The sequence below is a fragment of the Gasterosteus aculeatus genome, chromosome 9 (genome assembly GCF_964276395.1).
Source record: "Gasterosteus aculeatus chromosome 9, fGasAcu3.hap1.1, whole genome shotgun sequence".
In the NCBI taxonomy this organism is placed as follows: Eukaryota; Metazoa; Chordata; class Actinopteri; order Perciformes; family Gasterosteidae; genus Gasterosteus; species Gasterosteus aculeatus.
This window is the reverse complement of record NC_135696.1, coordinates 11,357,949-11,371,307: the sequence shown is the minus strand read 5'-3', so window position 1 is coordinate 11,371,307 and position 13,359 is coordinate 11,357,949. Positions and strand designations below refer to the sequence as shown.

General features: G+C 41.0%; 1 protein-coding gene across 6 annotated transcripts in view; it reads right to left on the bottom strand.

Moving 5' to 3' along the window:
• Window positions 1–230: 230 nt before the first annotated feature.
• LOC144383389 (von Willebrand factor A domain-containing protein 7-like) overlaps window positions 231–13,359 on the bottom strand; it is a 30,975-nt gene continuing 17,846 nt past the window's right edge. For 2 of the 6 annotated variants that reach the window (XM_078080579.1, XM_078080577.1), the window contains exons 2-20: window positions 12,420–12,605; window positions 9,113–9,249; window positions 8,845–8,989; window positions 8,628–8,721; window positions 8,248–8,376; window positions 7,486–7,672; window positions 7,211–7,380; window positions 6,808–6,920; window positions 6,585–6,701; window positions 6,312–6,482; window positions 6,061–6,193; window positions 5,771–5,923; window positions 5,445–5,537; window positions 4,601–4,872; window positions 4,334–4,467; window positions 3,928–4,087; window positions 3,412–3,705; window positions 2,096–2,389; window positions 231–784 (exon numbers count right to left, since the gene is read on the bottom strand). In XM_078080579.1, the coding sequence (XP_077936705.1) occupies window positions 404–784; window positions 2,096–2,389; window positions 3,412–3,705; window positions 3,928–4,087; window positions 4,334–4,467; window positions 4,601–4,872; window positions 5,445–5,537; window positions 5,771–5,923; window positions 6,061–6,193; window positions 6,312–6,482; window positions 6,585–6,701; window positions 6,808–6,920; window positions 7,211–7,380; window positions 7,486–7,672; window positions 8,248–8,376; window positions 8,628–8,721; window positions 8,845–8,989; window positions 9,113–9,249; window positions 12,420–12,605 (3,363 nt within the window). In that variant the 3' untranslated portion in view covers window positions 231–403. Of the gene's footprint in view, window positions 785–2,095; window positions 2,390–3,411; window positions 3,706–3,927; window positions 4,088–4,333; window positions 4,468–4,600; window positions 4,873–5,444; window positions 5,538–5,770; window positions 5,924–6,060; window positions 6,194–6,311; window positions 6,483–6,584; window positions 6,702–6,807; window positions 6,921–7,210; window positions 7,381–7,485; window positions 7,673–8,247; window positions 8,377–8,627; window positions 8,722–8,844; window positions 8,990–9,112; window positions 9,250–12,419; window positions 12,606–12,808; window positions 12,989–13,359 lie in introns of those variants that run through there. The other 4 variants (XM_078080578.1, XM_078080581.1, XM_078080580.1 and 1 more) reach the window with 4 other exon arrangements.

The window sequence follows — 13,359 nt, the reverse complement described above, 5'->3', positions numbered from 1 at the left end:
TTTTTTCCCAAAGCGCGTACTATGTTTAAACAATTGTTAGATGTCAAACTATTCTGCTTTCTGAACAATAACAATTTTTTTTTTAGGGGGGGTAAGACCGTAGTGAAGGACAATGCATTGTTGGGGATAACGTTACTGTGAGACAAGTGCAACTAGTTGTTATATTGCTTGGAGTTTATTTCTTCCAAGTCAAAGAGTCTTGCTTAATGATAATTTTCAACACCAGAAAGTTTCTTACCAAAGCATCCAGCTTTTTAATGTTTTTATATAGTAACATTTTGTAAAACATAGGTATGCAGTCATGATCTTAGCATTACATGGCCATCACCAAAATGTAGTTTATTCAAAATTATGTTTTTGATAACGTCTGCTGGCTGAAACACAGTAACCTAACTTAACCTCGTCAAAACCTTAAAACAAAGGCAGACACCAGGAAGCACAAACACAGTGGCAGCGAGGCAGGTAAGGTGGGAGGGCCTGCAGAGCGTACAATGGAGTGATAGCACTTGCCCACATTTTCAAATTTATCTACAGCTACAAACTCAACAATCTGTGAACAGCAGGATGCTGTGTAGTTGGCCTGAATGATGGGATCACTCAGCAAGGTGGTTGTGAGGTTTCCACTGCCCTGGCGTAGGGACACGCTCGCTACTCCGGTGCCATTTCCGTCTGAGAGGGTGGCTGTTAGTTTCCACTTGAAAGGGTCACACTGAGACACATCGCGAGGGCAATCATCAGCCATCACACTGACCACCTCACACAAAGGTGGAACAAAATCTGTAACCTGGGCAGAGAAGAAGAAAAACATGTTGTGTAATTTGTCAATTACAGCAAATTTCAATCCGAATGTGGTGGATAATAATACTTTTTGTCAAGAAGTGCATCTGTCTTTGTGACTAAGGCTGCAACAATGAATTGATGAAATTGATTATTGAAAGTGTTTGCAACAAATTTCATTATCAATTCGTTGTGTCGCAGGATTATTCAATCAATGGGTTGCGGAGAAGCGTGCAGAGCAAAAATAAAAAAGAGCCGAGCCGATGAAGAGGAAGGAGCAGCCAGCAGCGTCGACAGCTGTTGTGAGTCACATGACGCAGGTCCAAGGTGTGCCAGCATTTCACACTAAACTAAAAAAGTGTCAATGCAAAATATGCAAAGTCAACATCAATTGGCAGGGGAGCACCACGTTGTCCCTTTTCGCGGTGAGGAACGTAAGGAGCCTCCAGCAGGCAATAAGCAAGCATTAGCTCGCTAATAACAGCAGTAAAGCAGTTAGCAAGACATCCATGTTTTTATTTACTCGCCTTTTTTGGACCATTCATTTTTCAATCTTTTGTCTTGTATGTATTTTGTGCCATTTTGGTTATTGTTGACAAATATATTTGTATGTATTGTACTTTTTTATGCTGTCATATACGGTAGTGTAGTGCGCTTGCGCATATATTGTGAGATATACAGTAGTTGATGTTATGCCTGTAAAAGGAGACACAGTGATCCATTAAACCAGCGCGGCTAACTAAGAAGCCTCTAATGCATTTATTTACAAATGCCATTTTAAATTCATCTCATAGCACTTGGTTATTTTTTAGCTGTACTTTGATGTGGTGTATACATTTACTTAACTTGCACCACAGTGATGGTAATCATTTAATGAATAAGCTTCAAGTGAACATGGGGGTGTGGTTTGGAGTGTGTCTGAGTGTGAGAGTAGTACAGAGTTCTGACGTTAAAACAAATCCTGTTCAATTTTCTGATAATATTTCTTTTTTTTTTTATAAACTATTATGTTTAAGACTCCAGCCCCCCCGCGACCCTGTGTGCAGGATAAGCGGTTTGACAATGGATGGATGGATGGATGGATTATGTTTAAGGTACAACCTGTACTTTCTGAAGTATTTTTGCAATGTAAATTTGCAGTTCTGTTTTCGAATGAAGGCTTGGAAAAAGCTTTTTAATGCTGTTTTTTAATCAGATTCATAGATTAATCAAAGAAATAATCGACCAATTAATCGATTATCAAAATAATCGTTAGTTGCAGCCCTATTTGTGACAATGTTTAAATAAAATGTATGAGAGTGCTGTGGGGAGGACTTACAATGGAGTGATAGCACTTGCCCACATTTCCAAATGTATCTACAGCTACAAACTCAACAATCTGTGAGCAGCAGGATGCTGTGTAGTTGGCCTGAATGATGGGATCACTCAGCAAGGTGGTTGTGAGGTTTCCACTGCCCTGGCGTAGGGACACGCTCTCTACTCCGGTGCCATTTCCGTCTGAGAGGGTGGCTGTAAGTTTCCACTTGAAAGGGTCACACTGAGACACATCGCGAGGGCAATCATCAGCCATCACACTGACCACCTCACACAAAGGTGGAACAAAATCTGTAATCTGGGCAGAGAAGAAGAAAAACATGTTGTGTAGTTTGTCAATTACAAGAAGTGCATCTGTCTTTGTGACTACGGCTGCAACAACGAATCGATGAAATCGCTAAAAATCGATTATTAAAAGTGTTTGCAACATATTTCATTATCGATTTGTTGTGTCGGGCGATTATCATTCAAAGGGTTGCGGGGATGCGGAGCAAAAATAAAAAAAGGGCCAAGCCGATGAAGATGAAAGAGCAGCCAGCAGCGCCGACAGCTGTTGTGAGTCACATGACGCAGGTCCAAGGTGTGCAAGCATTTCACACTAAATAAACTTAAAAAGTGTGACAATGGCAAAATATGCAAAGTTAACATCAATTGGCAGGGGAGCACCACGTTGTCCCTTTTTGCGGTGAGGAACGTAAGGAGCCTCCAGCAGGCAATAAGCAAGCATTAGCTCGCTAATAACAGCAGTAAACATCAACGTGTTTTTATTTACTCGCCTTTTTTGGACCATTCATTTTTCAATCTGCTGTCTTGTATATACCGTGCTTCGTACCATTTTGGTTATTGTTGACAAATATATTTGTATGTATTGTATGTTTTTATGCTGTCATATACGGTAGTGTAGTGCGCTTGCGCATATATTGTGAGATTTACAGTAGTTGATGTTATGCCTGTAAAGGGAGACACAGTGATCCATTAAACCAGCGCGGCTAACTAAGAAGCCTCTAATGCATTTATTTACAAATGCCATTTTAAATTCATCTCATAGCACTTGGTTATTTTTTAGCTGTACTTAGATGTGGTGTATACATTTACTTAACTTGAACTACAATCATTTAATGTACTTTTGCAATGTAAATTTGCCGTTCTGTTTTTCGGCTCAGAAAATAAAGCTTTTTATTGCTGTTTTTTTATCCGATTCATCGATTAATCAAAGAAATAATCGACCGATTATTCGATTATCAAAATAATTGTTAGTTGTAGCCCTATTTGTGACAATGTTTAAATAAAATGTATGAGAGTGGTGTGGGGAGGACTTACAATGGAGTGATAGCACTTGCCCACATTTCCGACTGTATCTACAGCTACAAACTCAACAATCTGTGAGCAGCAGGATGCTGTGTAGTTGGCCTGAATGATGGGATCACTCAGCAAGGTGGTTGTGAGGTTTCCACTGCCCTGGCGTAGGGACACGCTCTCTACTCCGGTGCCATTTCCGTCTGAGAGGGTGGCTGTTAGTTTCCACTTGAAAGGGTCACACTGAGACACGTCGCGAGGGCAATCATCAGCCATCACACTGACCACCTCACACAAAGGCGGAACAAAATCTGTAATCTGGGCAGAGAAGAAGAAAATAAATATATTATGTAATTAGTGAAATGCAGTAAATTTCAATCGACATCTTGTGCATAATAATAATACTTTTTGTGAAGAAGTTCATCAGTTTACGTCTTGCTGACTCAACAAACAACTCATTTCAGGACTCAACCCTGCAGCACTCTATTTACTAGTTTATTTCACTCTTTCCATCAGTATATCCAGGAGGTGTCTGCTTACTTTGGTAACAACAGAGAACCTCAAAACGATGTAGTTGGAGTCAGCACCACTGGACGACTTGGCTTCCAGAGTCACAGTGACATCATTGCCTGATGCTGTTGCGGCAGGTGGTGTGATGGTTACAGAGGAATTAGCATATTGTCCAGTTATCAAGGTGAGACTGTCAAGAGAAGACATGAAAGTACACTTTGTGATTACAGGAGCTTTTACTGTGAATAATCCAGGCATTCAATTTTGATCAAAACTTTTAAAAATGATCCAGCTTTGATCTTCTAACCTTCATCATCTGACGAGTTATTGATTTCAGTAAGTTACAGCAATTGTTGCACCTAGGGCCAACCAATGTGAGCAGGTGTAACACAGCAAACGACTGTGGAAGGAATATTTTGAAACAGCTTCCCCTCACCTGGGTGGCTTGGACATGGGGAAGTTCTTGTCGTTTCTGGCGCTGATGGAGTACTGACCACCAGATCCCTGGGTCATGACACTGAAGGGGAGAGTGAAGGTTTTTCCTGGCTCCATACTTTTGTCTGCCACAGCCTAGTTGTCAAATGGAAGTAAAACAATAAAAAAGGGATATTGTTCTTATATAGCACTAAACAATCTATGTTCACGTGTCTTTAATTAAACAAGAAGCTTCTTGTGTGTGTACACAGAAAGTGAGAAGACCAACCTTGATATTCACTTTGGAGACGGACATCTGGGTGGTAGACTGTCTCTGAAAATCGCTCCCTGACACTTTGTCAGTTCCTTTAAGGCTGACCACAAACTCCCCCTCAGGGACGGCGTCGACAGTCACCAGGACGTCCCCGTTGCCCATGTCAGTGATTGTGCTATTTCTAACAGTCTCAGGACCAGATACAGTTACTAGGGAAACGTCTCCTAAGGTCACTGAGGATGGACCTTTCCTACCAATCACTGAGAGCATCAGAATGGCCGGCTGGCCTGGGTTTCAGAGGGGAGAAGTGGAGGGGAAAGGTGATGACAAAAACAAGGGGAGAAGTCACATTAAGACCGTTTGAGGTAAAAATCGTGCAGTCAATAAAAAATTGTTTTTCTGTGTAGGCTGTAATAACACCTCCATCGCCTTAAAAATGTGTCCATGAATGGTTACCGTATCTTTATAAACACCTCAAAAGGGACCCTCAGGTGTACCTAACGCTCATGCGGACATGAATAAACTAATCTCAATAGGATTTTTAATATGGTCACTTCCAAAGTGTGATCATAATAGCAGTAAAGTAAAACCATAAGCATCAGAGCTTTTTAAGATGAGCTTTCTATTTGCCTGAGCTAAACATTACAAAACGAGAAGTTTGTCACCTATGTTTCCCCACTAGATGGTGGTATTCCTCCAAAAAGAACAGACAGATCACTATGCTAGCAAGTATCCTATAGAAAATCTTACTTACACCATGACATTTATGATTAATTAAATAGTTTCTCTTAACCTGTACAATACAACGTTTATGATATGCTGCTGTTGTCAAAGAATGTTATTGCTTAGTAAAATGTACCTGCTTGTGGATGACCACTGAGGACTGCGTAACCTGGGTGAGGTCCCCCGAAGCGCTCCACAAAGTCATAGATAAAAGTAATAGTACTTTGACCTGTAAATACAGATAAAACACATTTTTGGTTATCATTATGTGTGAACAAAAACTGTGAATTGATTTGTGTTAAATGTTTTTGACCTATGGGATTCTCCCTTCTAGTAACAATTCATTTAAAAGAATTTCAGGAAATAATTTTATATGTGAAATTTTGTCACCCGAATGTTAGAATTGAATATGAAAATGTTCACGTCTGTTCAGTAAATACAAAAGCTAACAGAGTATCTGACCTGTGACTTTAAGTGTGTATGGTTGGTTGGAAATGATGTTGATCTGCCAGGTCCCTTTCATGCTGTCAGCGTGGAGACGAATTCTCCACAGGTTGCCCACAGTGTTTATGGACCCCAGTTTACCGCTGACCTCATTATGGTTCTGGGTCACACCTGGAAATTTAATGGCATTCATTCGTTATTTTTAAATATCTTTTCTCAGCAGAGGAAAAAAAGGAAACCCAATGATTGTCAATGTATTAGGTTTCCTTAAACCAGGGCAAACACCGCAAATTGGAATAGTTTCTTACCTGCCGGGTTGGTCAGCGTGAAAGTAATTGATTGTGCTGTGATGTAGATTGTGATATTTTTCTGAGATTCATCCAACACAAAGGGAAATGTCTCCTGCTTCCCAGGGTTCCTTGCTCGCTGAAGAACTGTCACCTGAGAGAGATGGGGGGGAAAGAAGAGCCTAATGATTTGCAGCTTTTTTTATTTACCAACAACCGAACGCTAGATGCTTCAGACAGTACATCATATACAACGAAGTGCACCGTTTTACCAGAGCTGAAGTGGAGGTGTCAAGAATGATATCTGTGGCCTGAGGCAGCTGACTCTTAGACACCTCGATGGCCTGGCCTCCAGAGGCCAAAGCCAGGTTCTTGTAGTCTTCAAAGGAACTAGCACGGAGGGAACGACGGCGCCTACCGGAGCTGGTTAGAAAGAATGACACCTGTGGAAATAGTTTTATGTGGAAATTACACACCAAGCATTTCAATATTTTTTTTTAAACTGAATGAACGCACGACGTCTCTGGGTGTCAGTCAGTATTTACCGTTGATTTGGTGCTACTGATTAGAGCCATGATAGTGTCCTTGAGGTAAATGTCTTTGGCAACAGCATCGGTGAAAACGTAGATGTCGGAGGAGTCAGGAGCACCGGTGAGAGCCACCTGGAGAAATACAACAATAAAACTTGTTACTTCTTTTTACCGTAACGCAGTCTTGAAGGGTTCATAGAATATATCTGTAACATCAGCAACATGAAGATTATAGTACCTGAAGTCCTGACAGGCACATCTCAGGGGTATCACCACCTCCATTCGCTCTCAGCAGAGAGATTTCTCTTTTCATTTTATCAGCGTCCGTTGTCCTGATCATAGGTCCAAAATCTAAATATAAAGAATGAAATAAGTGTCAAGCCTTGGGCTCAAAGTATTTTGCCTAAATGTATATTTTTTATATATGACTTTTCATCCTTCAGAACCACGGTCAGTCTGTACAGATTCAAAGTATTACTCCGAGTATACATACACATTGTATATATATATATATATATATATATATATATATGGCTAAGCCTTAAATGTACTGTATAACATTCTGTGGCATTACCAAACCACTATAGGGGGTCGGAGACTTCCTATAATATGCATTATCAGTAAGGTAGAAGAGTTCATACCGGGGTCATTGAATGGCACCAGAATGTACTCTGATGGCTCGTCCTGCGTTCCTTTTTTTTTATCAATTATTTCGTAAACAGCCTTCCTGGCCGCCTCGATGTCATCTGACATACTGCCAGTGGTGTCAATAACAAAACAAACGACAGATGAGCGAGCAATCCCCATCATTCTGTAAGAAAGAGAAAGAGAGGTGACAATTAAAGGTCATGTAACCCCAGTGGACAGTGAAATCATTAAGAAAAACTTTGAGAGGACGGAATTCTGAACTTCATACCTCAGGAAGTTATTGTCCCCTGCAGCTAACCGGATGTCCTCCAGCAGCTGGAGGCTGGCGGCTGTTGCTACATTCACTGCAGCGTTGTGGAAGGCCACATTGTCGGCGCGGCGCTCATCTTTGCTGATGCCTCCACGAGGTTCTGCTGTGCTCGTCAGGTCACCTGCACCTCCATGGCTACATTTACCTGGAAAAGGGGCAGAAGGGACCGGCAGTTAAACTGGGGCAGCTACGCTGGCTCTGTGCAAAGATAATCCAATAGCACGTATAAAGCATACTAATTAAAATGTCTCATTAATTTCTCATTTGTTTGATTCGTACAGAAATAACATGTGCCCCCCTGCTGCCGCTGTAACTTGCCACTGCAGCTTAATAAACGCCGTGGCGAAGCCGGATATGAATCTGTCTGTGACGGAGGAAGCCCCCGTCAGCTGGACTGGAGGACTTTCTGGGGAATTTGAATAATTTTGTCGAATTGTTTAGCGCTCAATCCAACTATATAAAGAAAAAGACAATTATTTGGCAGATGGTGTCTTTTATTTTTTTAGGTCATTAAGATGCATGGCTGTTAAAAAGACCTCATTGTAACCTGTTTCGCCATTAGGAATTGAAATATTATTTATTTTTTAGAATGCTTTAATATCTATCTATCTCATATAATATTGACATAATCGGTGGTTGTTCCCCCTGAGGGGAATTGAATTGTGATGCACAAGCTCGAGTGGTAAAAATATTTAAATATGGTTTGGAGACATGTTTTACCTTTGGGCTTGGCAGCTGAGAAGATTCCCATGTAACCTGACGTGAGTTTCTTTTCTTTTAGGATGTTGGGCAGAATGGAATTGGGACACTTTCCACTTGCACAGTCGCTGCAGGTGGCAGTGCTGATACCTACACAAAAGGTAAACAAAATCAACAACAACTAATGCTAACTAAGAACAGCGATAGCATTGCAATTTCAGGGATGTAAACACAGCAGACAATGAGGTTCTTTGTTTAAACATAACATGGCGGGACAAAACAACATACTCTTTGGCCAGTAGATATGCTCCCAAATGGAGCTTTATCTACAAATGTGTGGATAAAGTCTATCTTGTGAAATGTTAGTTAATGATTAATGTGTAGGAGACAGACACACAGACCTGCCAGGTTTTCCAGAGGAAGGTCCGGGCGTATGAGGTTAATGTATGGCTCGGTATATCCCAGCTCCACCCAGTTACTGTGGCTGTAGAAGTCCTGATAGTTAATGGAAAGACACACATTAGCACTTTCATACATAGACAGTTATTTCTTTATTATTTCTCGTTCTGCCTCATTCAACACTTTCTATACACAGCTGATTCTTTCCACCCCTCCTACCTGAAGTGTATGAAGGACACGGCCCAGTGTTTCTCTGGCTGCTTGGAAGTTCTCTTCGCGAATGTTCGCCTTAATGGCCACCAGGCCCTCGATGATCAGGCCACGTCCCTCTAGAAAGGCCTCTGAGTTGAAGTGGTGTGGAGCACTGAAAGAGTTTTGGCCAAAGAATAAATGTAAAAGCAAATGATTTTTAAAGCTTAGCAGCACACACTGACCCCATATTTTATTGCTCTGCATAACAGTTGTTTTGTCTGGATTTCTCTCCCACCTGGTGACAAAGTTGCGGTCTACCAGTCCATTCTGGGTGTAGATCTCTTGGAGAGCAGAGTGAAACTTGGCACCAGACACGTCTCCCGTTGCTGTGGGACCTAGACATGCCTGGACCAGCTCCTCAGGAGACGAACCCTGTAGCCAGATGTCAAAGGCTAGAGGTTACAGTACATAGCTCCATACACGTATATTGTGTGAGCCCTTTTGTTATTGTTTGATTGTTAGCTCCACCCCCCTAAGTGGTGGCACAGGTGTTGGTGGGAAGCTAAATAGTTTTTTGACCGTGAGCATGACAGGGCGAATGTGAAAGAGGCATGTATTAAGATCATTTGATGTCACTAAGGAACAAAATAAATGACAATTAACGAGAAGTGGAGATGTCTCAAGGAGTATTTAAACGTGTCAAAACAAACTCGAAACACCAACCAAGGGGACCTCACTTTGCTAGGCAAAAAGGTTCTCTACATAAAGTAAAAGCTTCATCGAGAACGAGCGGCGGCAGTTTGGAAGTAAGGATTCACAAAACTGAATGTGAGTCTTGGACAATAGAAGAAGCACACGCTGCTGATTCTGAACTCTTACAGTTGAGTCAGGTAAAACGGACTACTCTGTACGGACTGTGAAATTGACAGAAAAGGAACTTCTGGAACAAATGATACGCCTGCAAAAGGAGAGAAGTTTCAAAGGGCCCACAATCTCAAAAGAGATAATTGTTGATTTGATGGGTGATGTCGCAGAGGTAAAAGGTACATTTGAAAAGTTTACGGTTCTTTGTGGTAAATCAAAAGAAAAGCATGAAGCATTGGTGGAGTTGATACCTAAAGAGGAGGTGGAAAATCATGAAATGTGGTATAAAATAAAAATGCTTAGTGTCAAAGTCTTTGATCTAAACCAGCGATTCTCAACTGGTGGTTCACGGACCTGTTTTTAGTGGGTATCGTTGAATTAACAGCTGGCTGTTTTGTTTTTTCATTAAACTTGTTTTTGTGATTCTGTCTCCATACTAGCTCAGGTTCAAACTGCACCATATTTTCATTAAATAAATTTGAGAAGTTGAGAATGTTCCTCGACTTGGGTCGCGGCTTGTCATTAAGGGGTGATTATGGGTCCCGGAGCCAGACCAGTTGAGAACCACTGATCTAAACAAATGATTAGTCTGCAACAAAAGTTGCTGAAATTGTGGATGTTCATAATGATGTGGTTAATGTGAAACCTCAGGACAGCATTTCAAATGTTTGATCCAATGCATCTGAAAAATTCTCAGATCGAACAAGTAATATCTCTAGGGTCAGCAAAGGTTCGACGTCCTCCACAATCCGCCAAACGGAGGCAGAAAGGGCTGCACTGATGGCCACGTTCTGCAGCGCTACAAAAGAAACACGTTCTGGAGGAGCAGGTGGAGCAATTAAGGAGAAAATGGGAACAACTTGAAATTGACACTGAATTAGCAGCATCTCCAGCAAAGTTAGCAGTGTTTGAAGGCCTTGAAGCATGGCGGTGTTTCAACTACAAATTACGTTAGAATGGAATCATATTTTATAAAGGGAGCAGCACTTAATCCTTACGCTGAACAATACAAACCAATGCAAAAGAAACCGCTTCAGCAAAATTATTCAATGCCTGCTAACGCTCCGGTAAACGTGGAAAAAGCAATGGAAGCGGATGATTATGATACTAAAAAAGCAGCTATTGAGAAAAAGGACAAGTGGCAAGAATTTGATTGAATAAAATTGCAATCAGATCCAAATCTGGTGGTCCGCAACCAGCATCACTCTAAGGTGATCCTCAAGTAAATGGAGATCTCCACACTCTGTTACGGAGACAAAATTAAGTGACAGCGTTTCTTGTACAGACACAGAACTCTCAATTTTTACCACGCAGAGAAATTCCCATTTTTGTTGGCGATCCTTTTACAATTTAGATCATTCATCAGAGCGTTCAACATTGTGTCGAAGCTAAAACAAACCGACTCAATGTGCCAGCAAACATGAAAACAATCATGCAGAAACTTCCGTACAAGAGAAAAGAGAAAAATGGAGAGCAGCTGCATGTGAAATCACTTTACCAAGTTCATTGAGTACTAAGTCAAAATAATTTCTGAGCCTATCTTTGGTGACATCCAGGACACTCAAGATGGTGTAAATAAAGGAGGCATCAAGACTAAATGAAATCCAAGGTTGCAGTCCAAAAGAAATAGCTTTGCAACTGCTGTCAGTATTCTTCTCAATCAGCTGTGAGTGTAACCAAGAAAAACATTGAAACTCAAATGCAAAATATGACACCTACAGTATCAAATGTTTCCTGTTTCTACTGTACGTATGGACACTTAAGTTTGGACTTTCTGGTAGAGAAAGGCGTTTGCTTTGGTTGCTTGCACATAGGAGACATAAGCAAGAGATGCGGTAACCACTTATCTTGCAAAGTTTGCAACCGGAGTTCTTCACATTGATAAAAGGAAAGGAGCAAAGACGAAGATCAGCCAAAGGAACGGTCCGTGAGTGGCACTTTCTGTTCTGAGAGTCTAATGGAGAAACTGAACATCAAAGGAAGGAAAAACTAAGATTGGTGTTGACAAATTGGAAAAACTGTTGATGACACAGTACAACCAAAATCAGTGAGAATTTCTTTAATGACAAAGAGGAGATCTCAGCACAGGAAGGAAGTTAATGGAAATGGTGAAAGGTTCAGTGCAGCTTAAAAAAGACCAGTACAAAATTAGGTTGCCTTTTAGGACCTCCCATGTAACTATGCCAAATAACTTTTCTATTGCTAAACAACGTGTCAGCTCACTGAAAAGGAAAATTCTAAAAGATGAACATTTTCACAAATAATATGCAAACTTCCTTACTGATGTCATTGATAAAGGATCTGCTGAAAAGGTTGGAATGCGTGGGTGGGAGAGTTTGGTATCTCCCTCACGCTGCTCAGTCAGCTTGTGCAAGGACCAAACCTGACAAGCTTACGGTTAGCAGTTTTGACACCGATTAGGCAAGAACCTGTAGCAATCATGACTGATGTGCAATCAACGTTTAAGCAAGTAAAAGTTGGCAAAGAACAACACAGACCAGTGACCAAGATGTGTGAACAGACATGTAAAAATAATATGGTTGTGTGTGTGTGTGTGTGTGTGTGTGTGTGTGTGTTGCATACAAGTGAAACTTTTATACTATCTATCTGAAACACTCATGCATGCACATATGAAAGTGTTTCACATATATTTGTATAACATATTGAAATAAAGTTCAACGTGAGTGTTCATCGTGTGTCTGTGACTGTGTTTTTAAGTACGAAAACTTCCTCCCTACCGTGGGATTGAACTCATGACCGGCTGCCTCGGCCACCGCCCGGCATGTCTCCGTCACTTTCTGCAGGAGAGCCGTTCCCGTAATGCTGACATGAGTTGGTGACCCGCCGCCGATCGGTACGAAGGCGACCGTGTGTCCGGATAGGACGGTCAGCAGGGCGACGCCCAGCACCGACACCGCGCACATCTACAGGGAGAAGATCATTAGACCCGGCTAGTGACCAGGCCAGCTAAATGACCGTGCAGCGATGTGTTCTAACTTTGGATGCTTATATTTACACATTTTTGTTAAAAGATTATAATCGTATATTTAAAATGCACTTCTGTAAAACAAAGCGAAATGAAAATGCTCTGTGTAACGGATCCACGGTTAATGAGGTGGAAACTTACTGTTGGTGAAATTACTCCTTTACTTTCTTCCTTTGAGTCAAATTTATATTCAATAAACTGGTAAACTATTACACTTTGTTAAAGGGTATAGATGAAACCCGTCCAAAACAACATCTGTAGCCGTATCTGTAGCCAAGTTCACATTCACACATAATACGAATCTGCGATTCCGTTTATCCTTTCAAAATAATGTTCCCTTTTTATCTCTTACAGAGAAAGCAGCACAAAGCCTCTATAAATTCTTCAAACAATATAATATCATCTAGGCTTACATCAGAAAAGCAATAAGGCAAATACAACCCAAAACAATGAACATTCCATGGGCTTATTTACACTCTAAAACCGAGTAATACACGACTTATTTTGTCTCGTCATCCTTCAAAATGATTGTTAATGTAAGGTGGAGGAGAAAACTCATATCAACCGACAAATGCTGATGTTTGGGCGTTTTTGCGTCGGCAGCTTTTCAAATGTTCATTTTTTTTACACAGAAAATAAGTTATTTAATGTACTGAACTGAATATGACAGGCAGAGTACAAGCAAAGACACA